The sequence below is a fragment of the Branchiostoma floridae genome, chromosome 2 (assembly GCF_000003815.2).
Source record: "Branchiostoma floridae strain S238N-H82 chromosome 2, Bfl_VNyyK, whole genome shotgun sequence".
Lineage (NCBI taxonomy): Eukaryota > Metazoa > Chordata > Leptocardii > Amphioxiformes > Branchiostomatidae > Branchiostoma > Branchiostoma floridae.
Genome location: NC_049980.1, coordinates 28033832 through 28054250, shown reverse-complemented (window position 1 = coordinate 28054250; position 20419 = coordinate 28033832). Strand labels below are relative to the sequence as shown.

The following is a 20419-nucleotide window of genomic DNA, read 5'->3' as shown; positions in this document are numbered from 1 at the left end:
AAATCCATTCATTTTTGTATGGTTGCAATGGGTATTGTTTCTCTGAGTATGCATGGCACCTCCAAATTTAAAAAAAAAAGCTTGATGCAGGTTGAAGAGAGCCTTTGTAAGATTGGGAAAAGGTCTACTAATTCCACAAAAGACAACAGTTGTAGTTGATTATGTCCTATGGTCAATTCTTTTGATGACAAAATTTATGCCCAAACTTTAAAGTTAGGGCACTTTTATAATGACCTTACAATTTAAGTGATGTTGCTCCTTCCCAGGCATGTGATTGGAGGACATGAGTGAGTAAACTTGACCATGGCTGATGCTGGAGGAGGTGATGGTGGTGCTGATGCTGAGGAGGAGGAGGAGGAGCTGGATCCTGACTTACTGAAGAAGATACAGGAGAGATACATGCCTGTCAAACCTGACAAGCTGTATGTACAGTTACTGTAATGGAAACACATTGCATTAGTACAGTTGCACAGAGTCAAGTGTTAGCCTTTTAAGCATCAAGCCTCTGCACGTGACGAGCCTGACACAATTATCAAGATGAAAAGGGGTGACAGTGTTTTTGGCCAAAAATATAAGCTGTAATAAAAGCCACATTGCACAAGTACCACTAGCTACTTTAAAAAGTACATCAACAACATCATACCTCACCTTGACATTGAAGATGACTGCTTTCTCACAGAGAGTTTGCATGAGGTAATACCGGTAATAATAACTGTACCTTTTTGTACAAACATTTTGATGTAGATTGGTGATACAATGTAGTTTGTACTCTAATGTACCCCATGATTATGTCTCCTTCTTATCAGGTATTCCTTCAGAACCATCAGTATTGGAGACATTGCTGTAGAAATGTACTGTCTTCATCATGTCACATCATGTAAGTAGTTACTGATTTGTTCCACTGGTATTTGAGTCTTGTATCTGCACCATGTAACACGCCAGCTTTGCAAATTGCAGTGCTACAGTAGCTGTTGATATTACACGGAACACCATAGCCTTTGCACATTAAGTCAATTTGAAGAAAGATTTTGAGCTTTTCAAGAGATGAAACAACATGATACATGTAACAGTTTTCATGATTTCAGGGGAAAATGTAGAAGTCGGAGAGGCAATATGGCCATCAGCAAAAGTAAGTGTCTATTGTAATCTTATAGATAAGCAAACAAACTTAATACTTGTGCAAAAAGGCAAAGATTAGACATTGTCAATCAATAAAATAGAAAAATAGTGTGCTAATAAAAAAAGTCAGGCAACATAAATACTGAGCTGTGAATATTATAGTTTGTTGATAAGTAGAAGCTACAGTAAAGATGTGGGAACATTTCCCTAATACTGAGAATGCACAAAAGCAAGGCTGTATCATTGGGATAGGGTCTGATTAGAAATACTGAATCAGATTACTGGCTTCTATAGATAGTATAGTTCATTGATTCTTTCAATTTTTTTACCTCCCTCTAAGGCCATCTTTGGCCAGTCAACTTCTCATCAAATTCCTGACTTTCCAAAATCATATCCAGTTGCTTGTTTTAAGAGTAAACTGCTTTTTAACGTATGTTCTTACCGGGATGTCTACCCTTCATCGCCGTAATTTCCCACTTTGTTCCAGATCCTCTCCAGGTACCTGTTAGACAACCCGTCCATGGTGAGAGATGTTCCTGTGTTAGAGCTGGGGTGTGGCCCCGGGCTGACAGGACTGGTGGCGGCCAGACTGACCAGCCATCCCGGCAGGGTGGTGCTGACTGATCACTGTCACCTGGTGCTGGGGGAGCTGGTACCTAGGAGCATACAGCACAACTTTCCGAACTCAGGTCAGTTTTATGACCAATGTAACCACTTTGTTTCATAACACTCCAGCTTCTCAGGCACTCATGCTAATGCGAATGCTGGGGCTGGCCCAGTATGTACATGGGCCTCGCCAACCCACTCAGAGGTATCGTTATATATAGTGAGGCGGACACTTTCCATTGTTTTATTTTCACTTTTTGTTCTTGTTCATCGTATCTACTCACTACCGTGCACCTACCTGCATGGTCAGGATACCCCAAAAAGAGTTTTGACCATTACTAAATAGGGCTCGAAAATCATTTTGGGGATTAGGTGCACTGGTGCACCTAGCTTAGAAAATTGGGTGCACCAAAACAATTTTGGGTGCACCACTTAAATTTAAGTAGAATGTCAGAAAAATCTAATAACAAAACTTAGTTACATGCTATCAATTCTTAGACAAGTACCATGACAGACATTTTTATTATCTTTCTAACACCCAGATGTTAAGAATATAATGTATACTAGTATACTTTGATGTCTTTACATACATAAAGCCAAGATAATAGTTGGGTGCACCCACAGAAAATAATTGGGTGCACAGCTCCAATTTTGGGTGCACCTGGGTGCACATGCACCCAGTATTTCGAGCCCTGCTGAAATATAAGATAGATAACGTTAGATATATACAGAATGATCCATCACACCTAATTTGCACATCTAGCTACAAGCTATCTCTCTCTCTCTCCATAGATCGCCCTAAGTGTGCATACCTCCACTGGGGATCAGACTTACCAGCCTTTCAGCAGAAGTACGGAAGATTTGATGTCATCCTGGGAGCTGATGTCATCTACTGGACAGAATATGTGGAACCTCTCCTTCAAACTGTGTCTGAACTCCTGTCAGCTAAGGTAGGTGTACTATAACGCTAGTTCACCTTTATCCGCCGGGTAACCTTTATCCGTTTTTATTCAAATCAGGGTATTTAGGTACATCAAGGGAATATGTGGTACTTCTAAACTGCAAAATACTGAAAATATTGTAATTTGAAACCAATGACTCCATTGATGTGATATCCCCAAATAACCCTGTTTTTAAGAGCAATATAGGTTACCCAATGGATAAAGGTGAACTAGCGTTAGTTATGTGTGTGTATTTTATTTTGTGTCTAAGGACTTGGGTATAATTATAAGTTACTGCAAGTTTCTTTAATTTTGTGGTGGGGAGAAAATGGAGTGTCTGTGATAGCACTATAGTCACTTACTTAACTGTAATGGAAACACCGGGTTTACACCAGTAAAAATGTGTGCAAATTTCAGGAAATACAGTGCTATTGTTGGATATTATCAGACTTGGTATGGGGGTAGTCATGGGATTGATTCCTGGCAGGGACAACGCGCCAATCAGGTGTATATATGCATGTACTATTAGGTTAATGACATAAGTTGGGGGAGAGATTTAAAAAAAAAGATGGAAAAAAGTTTGTTCTTATATCTACCAGTATGTTTGTTCAGTTGAAGCAAGTTATTATTTTGATGATAGTTCTGTATTGAAATTATTCTTTTCGTCGTTGTCGTCGTCGTATCCATTTTTGATTATACTGCTACTGGGATTCCTGTCACAGGGGTAGGCAGCAGTCGGATAGTTTTAGTTGTAATAAATTCCTCTCGTTATTATTTTCCAGCCATCCTCCTGTTTCCTCACTATATATGAGGAGAGGTATCTGAAGGCACCAGACACGACCGTCCCAGAAATGCTGAACGTTGCACACAAGTATAACCTGACATGTTCTAGCATTTCACTGGATAACAATCCAGAATATCAGGAAGCCAGGAAACAGGAAAAGTGTGACTTCAAACTGTATATTTTTAAGCATAAGTCATGAATGTGTATATTTTTTAATGACATTTGATAGGATCAGTTAAAAGTTGTATTAATTAGTGTTTTAACAGAGGATAAAGAAAACACATTTTCTGATGGGAATGATTAGTCATAGTGTGAAGTAGATCTATTTTAGATAAGTAATGTTGAAAAGTTTGATAAATTTCGATATCATAGATCTATTCAATAATGGATCAATTGTACAGACTGCTAATCTCTAACTTTTAATATGGTTAATTCCTCCATTGTGTATTTGATGACCATAAATGTATGGGAAGATCTTTTGATAAGATGTGATTTTAGGTTACAAGTATCTTCTGTACAACTAGTGCCAAAAATAGTCTAGACTGTTCTTGTTATAAAGACGAATGTAGCAATAGATAAACATTACCGGAATGCTAGATATGGTAAACTGAAAGCACTGGTGATGACGAGATGGAATGGGATAAAATCACCTCAAATAGTCTGCGGGCAGATGAGGAATTTACATGATATTTTATGAACATAATACAATGTATATGATAAAAGATAATGTCAACACTAGTACTCGGTGTTGTAGAAGTTTGTAGATTATTTTTTTAGAGGCAACAACGACAAAAACGACACAAATACGGGAAACTATATGAAATGAGAGAAAGGAAGATTCATTCAATATCCAGTCCATGAAAGTATCATTTTGTACAATTGCTATATAGATATCAGGACACACAGCAGGAATATTGTACTAAGAATATTGTTACCGTTTTATTATCATGTCCATATCAAATTCCATTTGTATTGTCTTCGTCTCAGCTGTCACCAGGGCCAGCCCTTTGTAACAGCCAGAGGCTAGTTGCAATTGAACAACACTGGCTTTGCGTGTGGAACAGCCAAACCAATAAATAAGATAAACACAGCAGAAAGGTCGGTGGCCGATGACGGCTCTCAAAGACGTTTTCGACAGTAATACGATTGGTATTATCTCAACTATCGTGTGATTTTAGGAATCAGTTGGCATTCGCAGGTCAAGCTACGCTCAGTGTGATAGGGTCGATTTTCTGGCGAAAAATGATCGTAAACAGGACTCTTCGTCGATTTTATAATCAGCAACATACTGGCGATCCACAACGACGACCAAAGCTCATCAGCTGACTGTGTGACGGGATCTTCACGCGGAAGACGAAGTTCAAAATGCGATTGGACTTTTCTGACCGAGCAAGTGACCAGGCGACATGCGATCACATTCTCATCGGTAACAGCAATACGTTCCCACACTTATTAGAGACCAGCCGTTTCGGGCATAGCAATTTAAACCCTCCCGAAGCGCTAATAATACATAATCTCTAACATCAGCACGTCGTGGCGAGGCGATGGAATCCCTCCCGTGACGTCAATCGCAGGTTCTTGGGAAGGTCCGCTCATACTTGCCGGCGCCTTGAGACAGACGCAAGTATGTAGGAGTATGCGTTCTTCCATTCTCTACGTGCATGTAGCTGTCTCAGTCCAGAAAATGTATTATGTGCGACTTACTATATGTTAGGACATATCCACAACTGAACAAGTTTTTACGTTGCACTTAACGTTTTCTTGTACTTGGACTTAATGAGTAGGTTTCTGCCCATGACTGGCATGCCCTGGACCCACGTTTCTCTCTTCTGTAGGATGAGGTCCCGTCAGTTTTAGGGTCTACAGTTTTGTGCACGTTATGCATTTTCAAACCAAGATCGTCTTTGTTTTTCCTATATGATGTCGTATGTGTCATCTGTTACACGTTACAAATGACAGTATTCCGCCCAATCTATAAGATAAACATACCTCTTGTTGTCCGTTGAGTGACCAGCTAAGCCTGGGTTTGCTGTCTAACATCGGTGGACTGTTTACACTACATGCACTGGTTGTGGACAAAGCCGTATAGAACACGACTTGCCTGAAATACTCTAGATGTTTGTGAATGTTTGCCAAAGCAGAAGGCTAATGGCAATGCTTTTTATCTGCTATAGTATTTTGACGCATGATAAGGAGGTGTTCGGTTGTGCGATTTTTTGTTTCTTAAAGTGATATGGTTGACCTTACACTCTTGTTTGTCTGTCGGCATCGACGATGACCAGTGACATCACGTTGTCTCGTCAGGATTGGTGAGTCATGCTGTGGCTGATGAGTCCAGTATACGAGCTCTGACTTTACAAATCAAAGATAAAACGACGATCTGCTAATGTTTCACACTGTTTTTGACAGCCCGTCTTATTGCACGTTCAAAGACAACATAAGACTCGAGCATATGCTGCACTAGAATGTGGCCATTCCGTAGAGAAGTGTGTGTGTGTTACAATCCGCGTTGATACGTGTATCCCTAAGTACTGCTGTAATTGCTTTTCAATTACCAAATAACCCCACACTTCAGTCCTAGGTGTCAGAATAAAGTTGACAATCGTTTTGCCGACTGAGAAATCCATTAGCCTATGAGGTGTAGTATTCTTATACAAAATATATAAGGAAATGAAGTTTATTTCACAGGAAACATTGATATGTAAAGTCCAAAGTACAGTCCTGTCTGGTAGCAAGTCCGTTCTATCTGCCGTTACATTGTTTCTTCGTTTTCGTCTTGAGGGACTTCATTGGCAAACATTCTTCCCTCAATGCCTTGCAGTTATTTCATAGCCCCCTCCGTATCCATCTCATAAAGACTAAGTAACGACAGCGATAGTTCGGTTATCAGCGAAGTGCGTCACTCCTTACATCAGTGGCGAGGTCGGGTTTCGCGCTACGGGACCGTCACTGGAGAAACTGTCAGGGTGGGATCAGCCTCGCGGTGAGGGCCGGAACCGTCTGGCGGGTTTTATGGAGATCGTACAACGCCAGAACTGCTGATGGAGTACCCTGGTTACCACATCGACGAACGGACCGCCGGCCGGTTTCTTCTAGTCTCTACCAGACTCCGGCCTGCCTGGCCGAATAGTTATATAGGGGACTTTGGTCAAGTTAGGAATAAAAGCCTAGTTGGAGTTCATTGGCCTAGGAGAGAACTGACCGACCGTCGGATAGACGGATAGACTGCAAAAGACTGACTGAAATCCCATGGCAACTTGTTTAGCCAAATTCTTCTCTTTCATCATCCAGCTGACACGTCTGATTGGAGACTAGGTTTCTTCGGCGGCCTTCTGCCCGCCGATCAAAATTTGTGCTCAGAGACTTTCGGTTCGTCTGGCGCTACTCTCCACTGAGAGTTAAATGATATCGGCGGGTACACTGTATTGGGCCGCCGAAGAAACCGGTTGCCGGCCCGGGTATCCGTCTGGTAGCCAGGGTACTGATGAATTGGCATCATCCATTGCCACGGACCTGCTTGATCCAGCTTCTGTCACGCGATACGTTTCACCCACTGACGCTTAACCTTTCGTGCTTTGGAGTTTAACGACTGCACAGTTTTATCCTTCTATTTGAGATCTTCTTAAATCATTTCGGACGTCTGTCTCAAATTGTCAGCAACAGGTGATAGCTCAACGGCTTATCTGAGTCTTAGATATCGCCTTGATAGTCTTCATGAGGATCGGGCGAATGTCGACGTCTTGTATGAAGCCAGCCACCCGCGGTATCTAGGCGTCGCCAAATAACTGTGTGAAAGGATAGCACTCCGCCCCTGGAAGGTCAGCTACTGTCGTGCCCAATGTTTAATTTAAGCTCGCCGTGTTATATCTTAGCGGTGCAATAGCTTAGGGCCACGTAGTATATTTGCCAACGCTGTAAACATCTGAATAACTGGGGAGACATTCCGGTATCTCTGGCTGACAGCCGCGGGTAGGACAGCAGTGAGGGGTACAGAGAAGTGTCGGGGCGCCGGCAGGAGCTGGTCACAAGGGGGAACAATCATGTAAATCGCTCGCCTGGAAAGGACTGATCGCTTGGCAGGCCGCGAGACCAATAGAGATCGGGGTAGCAAATAAGTGGCGAGAGATTCCTTGCAACCTCGTGCATGTTGAGAACTGTCTCCGGCATTTGTGAAGACTCGGAGACGTGAGGACTTTTTGGCTAGACATTGCGGAGCTACCTGTGCCGTTTCTGTCGCGACTTGAGCCCGCTGTAGACCACGGGGATGGCCGACTCGGACGCAGCTCGAGCGGCTGACCGCCTGAGGAAGGAGGAGTTCCAACAGCTCGAGCAGGCATTCAAGAAGTTCGACAAGGACGGCAGCGGCTCCATCGACTTCAAGGAGCTGGGATTCCTCCTGCGGTCCCTCGGGCAGAACCCCACCAAGCCGGAGCTGCACAACATCAGGAACCTGGCCGACGCGGACGGCAGCGGCTGCATCGACCTGCAGGAGTTCGTGGGGCTGATGTCGCACAGCGCGCGGGAGCAGGCCATCGAGGCGCGGGAGACGCTCCGGCACGCGCTGAAGCTCTTCGACAAGGACGGGTCCGGCTACGTCAGCGCCACCGAGCTGCGGTACGTCATGACCAACCTCGGGGACAAGATGAGCGAGGAGGAGGTGGAGGAGCTGCTTTCCTTCGGCCACATCGACTCCTCCAACCTCATGAACTACGAGGAGTTCCTCGTGTCGCTGATTCCGCTACCTCCAGAACCTGAGGAGGAAACCAACAAGAAAGGCAAGAGATGATGGCAGAAGATGAAAATATTGTATGAAGGTTTGACTGTAAGTCGATCGCTGTTGTATATTTTTGAAACGTCTCGATGTACGAAATACGTTGATCTTTGAATTCATGAATGAAGAAATGTCGGTACTAAAAAGTCGCGTACGCTTAAACTGACACCGACGACAAACTTGTTTGTTAAGCCAATATGTTTCAGGCCTGTGCAAATTGAATTCGATGTTCTTCTTTACGGCTTGCAGACGTCGACTTTTGCTGTTAGCAAAACGCCTACAACATTATATCTCCGGTAGCAGTCACAAAGTGATGGTTTCATGTCGAAAATACAACTAATATATGATGCTGAACGCGCCAAATGATGTTCTAATGAAAGGTTAAACTTTTGTAGAAGATTTGAGATACTACAGTTATTTCACATTCAACCGCTAGGAAGGTCTGTATAGCCTGTCGAGACTGTGACATACAGACTGCTTATCGAAATGCCATATTCGTCAGCTCTCTCAGCGCTTCTTCTGAGAAGACCATTAAACCAAAGTAACTGTATACGTTACACAGCAGAGTCCGCCTGTGCAGTAGCCTTTTCAGTACCAAGAAACAATTAGAACGTGTAGATATGAATTATTGGATGTATAAATGGCCTACTGTCATGTATAAAATGTGTGATTGCTATCTGTATGATAACGGCTTCTAATATTGTTTAAAATTCGAACGCAAGACACATTTGAGTGAGCTTCACGTTCAAGGTATAGGACGAAATTCTATATAGTCTATATATGTATACAGAGCGATGGACGTTGGATACTCCAAAATATGTCAGCTCATCCAGTTACAATCGCAGTCGTCAACGCAATGCTGATAACGTACGTACTCCCAAGACCCTGTCAGGATCAGTAGGACTTAACATCGGACATTCGCTAAGCAGCTGGGGTATTGCGGCTGACGTTCGACAATGAGGAACGGCGTTGCTGCCGTCGACTGGATTCTGCTGGCCTGGAGGTGTAAACCGACACCAAGTTCTACTGGATACGGGAGCAAGTGGAGACATATCAGTCTGTCAGCGGTGTCACCTTGGACCACTAAACGGACAGTTGTGGCTGCCCCGCCCGATATGGACATCACAGGGTAACAGGAACCCGTCACCAGATCTTGTTGTGTAGATCTCAATGGCCTTACATTAAGACTGTAGACATGTATGTTGTGAAAGATCTATATAGATCTGAGGGGAACCTGAACGTTTGATGTCGTACACCAAGTAGATTTTCCAATTTTCTGCATTTCTCTCTTGGTGAAAATATCGACATTCACAGAACGCTGAAGTAGGAATATAATTCTTATCTAAAATGTACTTCAAATGGCTTCAATTGGCTCCTTGATAACAGATAATGTAAATATTACAAAGATATTGTCAACATAGAATGGTAGTGCAGGTATCGTTGTTCAGTGTCATATCCATCGAGGATATGGTTGTTGCCGTCAAGTCGCTACAGCACACAGAAGTCTTGCAGCACAGAGTGTACACATTGTCAACTAAACTGATAAAAAGATAAATGGTGTTCTGTCTAGGTTCATAATGATGTATGATTAGAAAACGAATCTGAGTTACAGGCAAAATACCTTTAGTCTTCATATAGTGATAGCTCGGCCTGCGAAGCTTTGATAATATAATGATACTTAAATCGGCTCTCTCCATTTGTGGGACATCGATGTATATCCACAAAAGTGTATATGGACTAATAATCCCCATGAATCTGTTTGATGTCTTAAAAATGTTCACTGACAGATGTTTAATTAGCTATCCGATCCTCCAGCTTATGAAGATATCTTCCTAGCAAATATGTCTGATTTGCTTTCCTTTGCAGTGTCTAGACAGTAAATGATGTCGATTTTTTTTGGTACCGACAAAACATGATAATTGCACTTGTAATCTCCAGAGAATCCGGTAGATGATGAATATTAACACCAGTAGACGGAAGTCTATGTGAGTTCAAGGTTCATCTGTTCAAGAAATGTTTAGTGACAGTTAAGCTATATATGGTCAATGTATTGATGGTACATGTAATTTGCTGAAGGAATATGCATTGGTAAGAAATCCAATTTAGATCGCCCATTTTTTGTATTTTTTTTCCAAATAACCCTAAATAACCCTAAAGTTAGCTCCCCATGGCTCCCATACTCTCCCCTAACCATGTTCGGAGAGAGTAGGGGGTCCCGTTAAACTAACTAGGATGGCACCCAGACTACTCTCGGCACCATAACTCTACGATACACGCCGCGACGTTAGCCGCACAACTCTCTGGATGTTTAGAATAGAGTCACGTCTGTTCCCAGTCGATGACCGTACGGATATAGAAGGTGAGGGCTCAGTGAGGAATGTAACACCATCCTGACACCAGCAGGCACTGCAGATTCCCGCAGGGTCATGTAAGAGCAAAGTGCTCTGATTCAGGCCGTGCAAAGGAACTGCATAGACTGTAACAGACTTACGCTGGCCATTGTAGGGATAATAATTTGCTAGGAGAGTTTTGCTACCAGAGGAGTTAATTGACAACGGAAGATCTGAACCTAAGCGTGGACTGTCTTCCCTGCATGGCAAATTTCCCGATTTTTGTTGCCAAATTCTACGATCCCCACACCTCCGGAGGAAGGCCTTGCTGAGGCTAGAGTCTGCACTTGACCGACGACATGCATGGCACCATGGTGGCCTAGGCTGTCCACTGGGGATCATGAGCAGGAATTCCTGGTGTGTGGATGGTGGTGTCTGGCCAATTATACAAATATGTCGTCTCCATAACGAAATAACGGGGCAGAAATTAGTCTGTATATTAGTACTATATTCGCCTCATAGCGAGCACAAATGCTGGTCTGACACTACCAAATGTATCAACGCAATACTGAATGTTTTCTATACGATGCAATGTAGACATGTATTGTAGAGCGTGCATGCGGACTAACGGTTATATTTGACCGTGCCGACAGCTGTGACAGTCAGTAGTACCGACCGCTAGAATTTCATGATCATTGCGACGGAAAGGGAAAGCCGTAATGTATACGAGGAGAGGATTTAGCCTCAACAGTGCCTTCCTACTGGGGTACGGGGATCATAGAACTCGGCAGAAAAAAACCGGGAAATTGGCCATGGGAGTCAGTCCATTCCAAGGTTCATGTTTCCTCTCCTGGCTGCGCGGCCGACCAACTCCTCTGGTAGCAAATTTCCCCTGGCAAATTCTTCTTCCTATAAGAGAAATTACAGCCAGCGTAGTCAGTCTGCATCTGGTAGAGACTAGCATTTCACGTTGAAAGTTGCTGACCCCTTCAGCTCTTCCTGTTATAACTGACCTACTTTCGTAGCGCGCTGTCATATTTATGACGAGTAGTATGACAATTGATCGAGACGAAAACGTTTTGGGTTATCATATTTTTAACTGCATCTGTACACAATTATGGTTGAGTGATCTGTGCTTCTGTGATTTTGTCTCTTTTAATCATTACTTGTCAACAATGGTTGTGGACAGGGTGTTCATATTTTCTTTTTACTATTTACTATATTTTCTTTTCTGGTAACCAAGTAACGAGACGGTGTGACCCGAATAATCACGGGTTACTGAATGAGACTGGAACAGCATCTTTTTTCCCTAAGTCAGAAACACAATGATTCCGATCCGTACAACCGTTCATTAAGGGGGGTGGCGGGTGGGGAGGTCTAACTGACCCAATATAAACACACCAATGACATTATCTGTGTCATACATGTAGCTTAACCAACCGGTATACCACAAAACTCCAGTCGATTTATCATCATTAAAATCACAAGGAATATGCATCAAGCATTCAAAGTACATGTATATCGAAAGTACCATCCCATAGTTTTGTATCATGTTGGGTCTACAATATCTGCTGGGATGGCGTGTCTGTGCGGACGACTGGGACCACAATTAAGGCTCACGTCTGGAGCTGCATTGACGTCATGCTGAAGATCTTATCGGCTAAAGAAAGTATTTAGGAAGCGCTATTTGTGGACAAGTAAGTGCCGAGGGAAAGACGTTTAGACAAGCACGGGCTATTATTACTCCTTGTTTTCTAGTTCTGGTGTTAACAATTTTGGGTCGTTGTTACTTTAACAGACAAGAAGGGTCTTGATCAACGTTGAATGAAGATTTGACGAATTCTATGACGTTTAAGACAATCATCCACGTCGACTGTCATACTCATCATTGTTCCATAAATACACCGCGACTATGGACAATAAGAAGTACCCCTTATCTGTTAGTACTTTTATGAAATGTAAAACAAATTCGTTTAAAATGTCAATAAAGTAATATAATGTCGAGGTCAGTTTGGTGTCAGAAGAGTATGCTTGCAATACCCAGTTGCGATTCAAGGGGGCATTGAGTCTGTCAAATATACATTTCTTTGATTGTTGAAGTTGAAGTTGGTCATTTATGCCATCGTTTGGTCTGACATATCCCTTAGTCTATCGGCCTTACCAGTGTCGTCTACATGTAAACATTTTGCAACCTTGCACTGCATACACTCAGCCTTTTACACCCTCTGGTAACTGAGTCTCATAAAAGATCTGATTCCTCTTCCTCACCTGCTGAGGTTGCGTAAGAGCGCCTCCTAGCTTTTCATATCTGAACGTTGAAATCGTCTGACGTCTTTTTAGAGATGCCGTACCAGGCTGTCTCGATAGGACGTGCTGCAGCTGCACGAGAATCACCAATGCGGCAATGATCGCATACATGTACTATAGTAGATGAAGCTGTACGTACACAGCCACGGTGTATGCATGGTTAGATATCCAGTTGTGACACTCTTTCATAACATCCTCTTTTTTCATTCCCACAATTTGTCGGGCGGGACGCCGGTTTGGAAGTGTGAGCCTAATATGACATGAATTCTGCATCTTACAACTTCTTCGATTTCCGTTTGTTATGCGAGGATTTCTCCGATCCCCAGCTAGAATTGGAAATAACGACACCACATATCCAGGACAATTGAAACGATAGGCTGTATGTGAATACGCAAAGTTTTGATTGAAACAGAACGTATTTCTTAAAATAAGTAGTAAAAATTTGGCTTCATGCGAATTATCATACATCTATGTAACTTTTGGCTGTGTAAAGAGAGTCTTGCTTAATTTTTTTTCAATTCCTGCTTTAATTATTTAACAATTAAGTAATGCTTTAACAAGCAATGTAATGCAAAGAGACAATATAGGATTTCCACCATTTCCTACTGTATATATGATTGAACACTTAGTTATTATTTTCTTGACCAATGATCCTCAGGCTTATCACCAAATAATGCATCGTAATTCACAATTTCAAAAAGAATGTCAGTAAATTATGAAATTAGATATACAAAATACATATATTCATACTTCATGCAGTCCTATTTCATCTGCATAGAATACTCCATAAAGTCCGCTTACGTATGTCTAGTTTCTGCTTAGATATTCATACCGTATTTTCAGCAAAAGTTTTCTTCTGTAAAATTCAAGATATCCACCAATAGTTTGAAACATAACATACTTACAAACCATACACAGGTACGACAGATAGATAGATAAGAACGAAGTGAAAGGTAAGAATTGCAGCTGTCCGTCAATCAAACCAGAGTCTCTTTACTCTTACTCAGACTGGTCTGGTTCAGGCTGGTCTTGCTCCTGCTTTTCTTTCTCTTGGCGTCGATGTTTTTGTTGAAGTTCCTCTGAATGCAGAGCTTTGTGACGACGTCCTGGTAGCTGAACTGGCCGTCGCTGTCGATATCGATGTGCCTGAGCAGCTCGTCCACGTCTGAGTCGCTGAGCTTGTGGCCGAGGTGCGTGAGGTTGTAGCGCAGCTCCGACTCGTGCACGTACCCCAGTCCGTCCTTATCAAACACCCGGAACGCCTCCCGCAGGATCTCCGAACTGTACAGGGTCTACAGGAAAAATATGAACAAACACTAGTACTACAGGATCTCCGAACTGCACAGGGTCTACAGGAGAAAACATGAACAAACACTAGTACTACAGGATCTCCAAACTGTACAGGGTCTACAGGAGAAATATGAACAAACACTAGTACTACAGGATCTCCGAACTGTACAGGGTCTACAGGAGAAAAATGAACAAACACTAGTACTACAGGATCTCCGAACTGTACAGGGTCTACAGGGGAACAAGTACAAACAATAGTACTATAGGTGGACAGCAGAGGTGTGAGACATTACAGATCCAGACACACAAATTCACACACACACACGCACACACACAAACACACACAGATTCTTCCTGTCTGTTGACGGTGACAGTGCTATTTTCGTGTACGTCATCACAAGACTTACACACAAAAATAACCACGTTTCAGTCTATCTCTACAATTCCACTCAGCTTAGGTTTTGGCATTTACGTCAGTACTTGCGTCAGTGTGGCTCTTGTCGCCAGCATATCAAGATGTGATTGCTTAGCGACAGAGCATAGAATTTGGCAAACAATGTCAGCTTGCCTGAAGTTAAGTGTTTCTCAAACAAGACGCATCCGTTTTAATGGCATTTCACGAACCGAAGAGACGAGTGACCGTGTTGGCATTTTGAAGCCTGGTGTTCATGTTGACTCCATTCAATTCATCATTATTTTATGAAAAAGGTGAACGTTCCTCAAATACTGGCATCACTTTCGACTTGTTCGCTGTCTTTTCAGCTATCTGATCCAATAGCCATGGGCACTTTCTGCACGTGTGACGTAAAGCATGGGTCAAATGTAGTCGGAAGAAGACTGCGCGAATCAGTCGCAAATTCCGGGGAATTCATTTTTTTTAGTTGGAGAACTGATGACCTCTTGACAATGCATTCTTAAACTCAAATAACTGTCATACTAATAATCATATTCCTTACGCCCTGCCATTATTGAAGCTAGATTTCCACAATGAATATCTCCGAAATTTCTTAGATAAAGGAATTTGCGTTCATCACAGGTAATATGTATTGTGCTCCTGCTGAACTGAAAAATAAGTAAGTATGATGTTGGTTATTGTTCTCACAATGGTATATGAGAGAGCATCATTCAGTTCCTCATGCCATGGTGATTTGGGTATTAGCCTTATGAAAGTAAGTAATGCTTGTTCAGTGTTGTCAACTTTATCAGTAAAATCCAACAACTTGCAGAATGAGTCTGTAAAAATGATGACGCTGTCGTTAATTACAGATACGAATAGAGTGTGGCAACGCGTGACAATACATTAGCATTCTCCTCCATATGTAATGGTTGGTTGAATCTGAAAATTTGTAATCGTAATCCAACTTTGAACAATGTCATCAGTTTGGAAAATTAGAGGAGAACAAGGATTATTCATAGTCTGGATTTATATACAAATGTACAATGAATATAGCCTACGGTTCGATGACTGTCACTTTCCTCAGGGCAATGCTGACTGGTACTTGTACTATTCCACACAGCAGCTAGGTGTCGCTGCTAACAAATGTTTGGCACTGCATTGTTAGCAGCGACACCTAGCTGGTACTATTCCACACAGCAGCTAGGTGTCGCTGCTCTGAACAAATGTTTGGCACTGCATTGTTAGCAGCGACACCTAGCTGGTACTATTCCACACAGCAGCTAGGTGTCGCTGCTAACAAACGTTTGGCACTGCAGTGTTAGCAGCGATACCTAGCTGGTACTATTCCACACAGCAGCTAGGTGTCGCTGCTAACAAACGTTTGGCACTGCAGTGTTAGCAGCGACACCTAGCTGGTACTATTCCACACAGCAGCTAGGTGACGCTGCTAACAAAGCAGTGGCAAACCTTTGTTAGCAGCGACGCCTAGCTGGTACTATTCCACACAGCAGCTAGGTGTCGCTGCTAACAAACGTTTGGCACTGCAGTGTTAGCAGCGACACCTAGCTGGTACTATTCCACACAGCAGCTAGGTGTCGCTGCTAACAAACGTTTGGCACTGCATTGTTAGCAGCGACACCTAGCTGGTACTATTCCACACAGCAGCTAGGTGTCGCTGCTAACAAATGTTTGGCACTGCATTGTTAGCAGCGACACCTAGCTGCAGTTCGAAGCAGAACCAGTCATTATTGCCTTGAGAAATGTGATAGACGGTCACCGAAACGGTTGACGGTTGGTTGTATGTTGATTTTGGCATAGTAAATACAGAACCTTATCATCCACTGCATGTGTTATCACAGTGATGTAATGTTCAAATACTTTATACATATGCATATACATATTCATACGAATGGCTCCTCCATGCTGTACAACCAATCAGCATGGTGAATATACATAACGTACGTCACGTGCGAACACCATATAAGGACATGCCAGACCGGAAGTGAAGGTTGTTTCCGTACCTCGATTGGGTCACTCACGTCCGTGGCGCCCGGCAGCTTGGTGGTCATCAGGATCACGAACTCCTCGAAGTCGATCGTGCCCGAACCGTCCTCATCGACCGAGGCGAGCATCTCCACAACCTGTGGGAAAGGTGTTGTTTGGTGTTATTTGGTGGATACCTAAAACGTCTGACCATTTACACAATCTACCCAGTTGCTTGAGTAACTGGTCCGTTGGGCATCATACTACCGGCTTGATACCTTGGAAAGGTGTTTGTTTCTGGACAGCATATGATGTATTTGTGACGACTAAGCACTTACGTCAATGGCCGTGTAACTATTCAATATGACTGTGTTCTTGCACGACTGACACGGAAATTTTAATTGTAACGAGGAAATGGCACACGTCGGAATCCGGTGCTATGAATTTTGACAATTTTTTTGCTATGAAAAATGATCATGACAATGCAAAGGATAGACTTCATGTACGCTTTGAAATAAGAATTCGCCATAAAATTCCTATAACGCACCAAAGTTTGCTCAGAATATTGACTTCACCAAGAACTTATCTGTTTTGTTTGGTTTGTTCAGCACGTGCAGCCAGGGTTGTACAAGTAGCCCGTGACTATTACAAAGGGCTGAGACAAGGACAACACAAATGGACTTTGACATGGACAGAATGATAAAACAGTAACAATATTCTTGGTTGTAAAAACTAATGCACACAAGCGTGGTCTAAGGAAAGGTATACAGCAGCGTGTACAATCATGCCATCTACAGGGAGAGGTCAAGGTCAGAGGATGTAAATTGTAAGCGTTAATATTACCAACAACGTATGACATACCAGTACGCCATACTGTACGTACTCAAGACGGATTAAGAAAACTTCATCTAGTAAACTATCTCAGGGAGAATGCATCCTTATGAGCTCAGTATGTTAAAAAGACTTGCATGTATGGCCGAAGGGCAGTTTTACCGGCTGTGTTGATGCAGATAAAGTTCGCGTCAATTACAAAGACGGTACTTTAAATGGCTGGAATCACAGAAAGCCAGCTGAGGCCCGATAACTAGGCTAGCAGACCCCAGTCTAACTGTGTTATCTGTACCAGTGGCAGATCAGGTCAGTACAGGCTAGCAGTGATAACACGGTAAATACGGTAATAGCGACCATTAGTTCCAGATGATAGCAGCCTGATTCCCTACGATATCTTGTGTATGGAGTGAAGGGATACAGCACTGGGATTTCTGGACCAAAATACATTACTACATTATCTTTTAACTTGCATTATTAGTTGCTTATGAGTTCTACTTATTTATGAAGGTTTATTTGTTAGGTTGACTATGTTATCATTATGGCAATTTATCGAAACATTATGACTATATATGTCCAGGTTGTCCGGATCACACCCTTCAATAATCATTGAAAACTGCCAGTAGCCAGGAGGTATATTCTGGCAAAGTGCATAAACTGAAAATGACAACTGCTATGGGCTTATTTTCTTGGATTTGTAAACGTTGACTGACTTGCAATTGTCTATTCGAAAAAATGCAGTTATATGGTAACGTGGCCCATCATTGCGATGTCATAGTCATCACTTAAGTCAAAACTTGGTGTTTTCCAAATTCTTATTTCACTTGTCATTTATCAACCACCAACACTACCACCATGCATTATTTGGCTTTCAACCATCGGCGTTAACTAAACACGCTTCTAGGCAGCTCGGAAACGCTATCTTTTCTCTTCCTGTCTCCCGCCCTTCATTTTCATCCCGTGAGACAAAATAGGAAAAGAAGGCTTAAAGAAATGAGATTATAATCCTGTTTAAGCCTCAAATGCCCTCAATACCTTCCCATATGATTGAGTTTGAGCAGTCTGTATCGCCCATGTTGTCCACCAGCACACCACTAGCGGTGTCACTAATGATTCCTGCACTATTAATGGCCAAGTAGGGCTTATAAGCCATGGGTAATGGGCTGTCTGGGGAAAATGACAGGATTTACTCCGTTGTATAACCGCTATATTTACTCAGCGTTTCCACCGATGCGTGAAATCCAACGTACTGTTTTTATATGCAGTTTTGAGAAGATGAGCAAGATTCAGATGTTGAACGTCTTACTATCAAACCGCCCTTTTCTTTCCTTTTCAGTGTGTAATAGGTCGAGTTTAAGAATCCAAGAAACATTTCTTCTTTGTGTCGAAGTGTTTTAGATGCGACATTTACAAGCTAACTCCCTTACCCGTACGGTTTTCCTTCAAGAAGTCTATGATGTTTTCTACATCTGCGACCAAAATGAGTAGCCAGTCAACATAAAAAAAGCGAGCGTACGTAGGGGTGTAGTATTGGTAGTCCAAATTAGGAATCAAAGAGGAAAAGGGTGTAATATACTACTGAGAACTGCCGATTTTGTTTTTTAAACGATGAATTAAAATGAACAAAGTCATGTAGAAAAAGCTTTGGCAAGAAATTGAAAGTTGGAGAAGTATTTTACAAATCAACCAATTTGTACTCACTTTGCTTAGTGCGTTTGACCAGAAATAAACCATTATGATTATGAAATGTTTGAAAATATGGTTACAACGTCTGTTATCAAACACCCATCTTGCAGAGTTTTTCTTGCCTTTTCCAGAACCATCGGCACGCTTTGTGGTGAGTAATTACCGACTGTTTGTCTGCTGTCAACAGTACAAACCTCAAGCATTTACCTAGAAGAGGCCGGGCGCTGAAAATAGCGGAGCAAGCATGCATGACCCAAAGTGTTCAGTCATTTCCCGACTCGTGTGTGACACATGTTAGAACCATGTTAGTCGGCTTCAAGGCAAGAGAGCTGTTACTGTATGATATAGAAACGCAAGTGCACATACATGTATAGATATAATGAACATTATGTTGAACAAGAGCTAAGTGAAACATGAAACAGCTTCTAGAAAATCGGAAAAGTGGAACAAGTGACTGTGCTAATGGGAACTAGAACAAATGACAATCTAAGCGTTTTTGGTTTGAATGATTTTTTTGAAACACAACACGTTCCACTGAAGCTTTCTTAACTAACCAGGAGGTAATTATCATGATTTACTTGTGAAAGTTGTACAATTGTGAGAACTATGTTACTCAGCACTGCTTATGGAAAGATGGAAAAATTGTTCTCCAAGCAGAGGTTTTGGTAAGTAGACTAGTGACCGAGTTTTTTTTCAAACATCTGGCTCCCTTCACCTCTGCAACAGAACGTAACGCTTCAAGTCTTTTCAATCTAATTTCTCTGACATCTCTAATTACCCGGAGAAGTGCTCAACATTAGGAAGACAGACGTAAAAATCAATCCCGACCATTCATTGTCCACCAACTGAAACCTCTGATTGAGAATAGAAAAAGAAGTTACCTCCATGGAGGACGGGTTGAGTCCGAGGCACCTCATCACGTTGAGCAGCTCCCTGCGGTCTATCATGCCGTTCCCGTCCTTGTCAAACTCTTGGAAGGCCATCTGCAGCTCCGTCAGCTCTTCCCTCGTCAGGGAGGTCTCTCCGTTCTGCTGCGCCATGCTCCTAGCTGGAATGGTATAAGGTTCACGAACCGTGTCTTATTTTCCGCAGAACGACACGTCAGACTTCAGCCCGGAGCCAGCTATGCGAGGCACGTCCTCTCACCACCAGGAGTAAGCCAGTCTGAGAGACGATTACCCACTTAAAACGCTTTCACCCACAAAGCCTCTTGGTAGCGAGCCGCGGACCACTTTCCGCCGTGTGAGTCCGGATGATCTGGTTCTGATTGCCGCACTACCGGCATCTGTAAGGTTCACACCCGGTTAAGTACCTCTCCTTGGGTCGATAATTACGTGCAACAGACGCTCTATTAGAATGCGATAATTCCGGACTCCA

General features: G+C 42.6%; 3 protein-coding genes across 4 annotated transcripts in view; 2 read left to right on the top strand and 1 right to left on the bottom strand.

Moving 5' to 3' along the window:
• The first annotated feature begins 352 nt into the window (after positions 1–352).
• LOC118410469 (protein N-lysine methyltransferase METTL21A-like) lies at positions 353–4291 on the top strand. Its single transcript, XM_035812207.1, has 5 exons — positions 353–422; positions 807–877; positions 1607–1808; positions 2518–2675; positions 3449–4291. The coding sequence occupies exons 2-5, from the start codon at positions 866–868 to the stop codon at positions 3647–3649; spliced, it is 573 nt and encodes a 190-aa protein (XP_035668100.1). The 5' UTR covers positions 353–422; positions 807–865; the 3' UTR covers positions 3650–4291.
• A 2148-nt stretch (positions 4292–6439) lies between these two features.
• LOC118410078 (calmodulin-A-like) lies at positions 6440–9903 on the top strand. The gene has a single exon (XM_035811560.1). It carries the CDS (start codon positions 7715–7717, stop codon positions 8234–8236), a length of 522 nt encoding a protein of 173 aa, XP_035667453.1. The 5' UTR covers positions 6440–7714; the 3' UTR covers positions 8237–9903.
• Positions 9904–12903: 3000 nt separating this feature from the next.
• Positions 12904–20419, bottom strand: part of LOC118410437 (calmodulin-alpha-like) — a 7950-nt gene continuing 434 nt past the window's right edge. The window contains exons 2-4 of one of the 2 annotated variants that reach the window (XM_035812161.1): positions 19924–20090; positions 16567–16686; positions 12904–14150 (exon numbers count right to left, since the gene is read on the bottom strand). In XM_035812161.1, coding sequence (XP_035668054.1) covers positions 13836–14150; positions 16567–16686; positions 19924–20082 — 594 coding nt within the window. In that variant the 5' untranslated portion in view covers positions 20083–20090 and the 3' untranslated portion in view covers positions 12904–13835. Of the gene's footprint in view, positions 14151–16566; positions 16687–19923; positions 20414–20419 lie in introns of those variants that run through there. The other variant, XM_035812160.1, reaches the window with a different exon arrangement.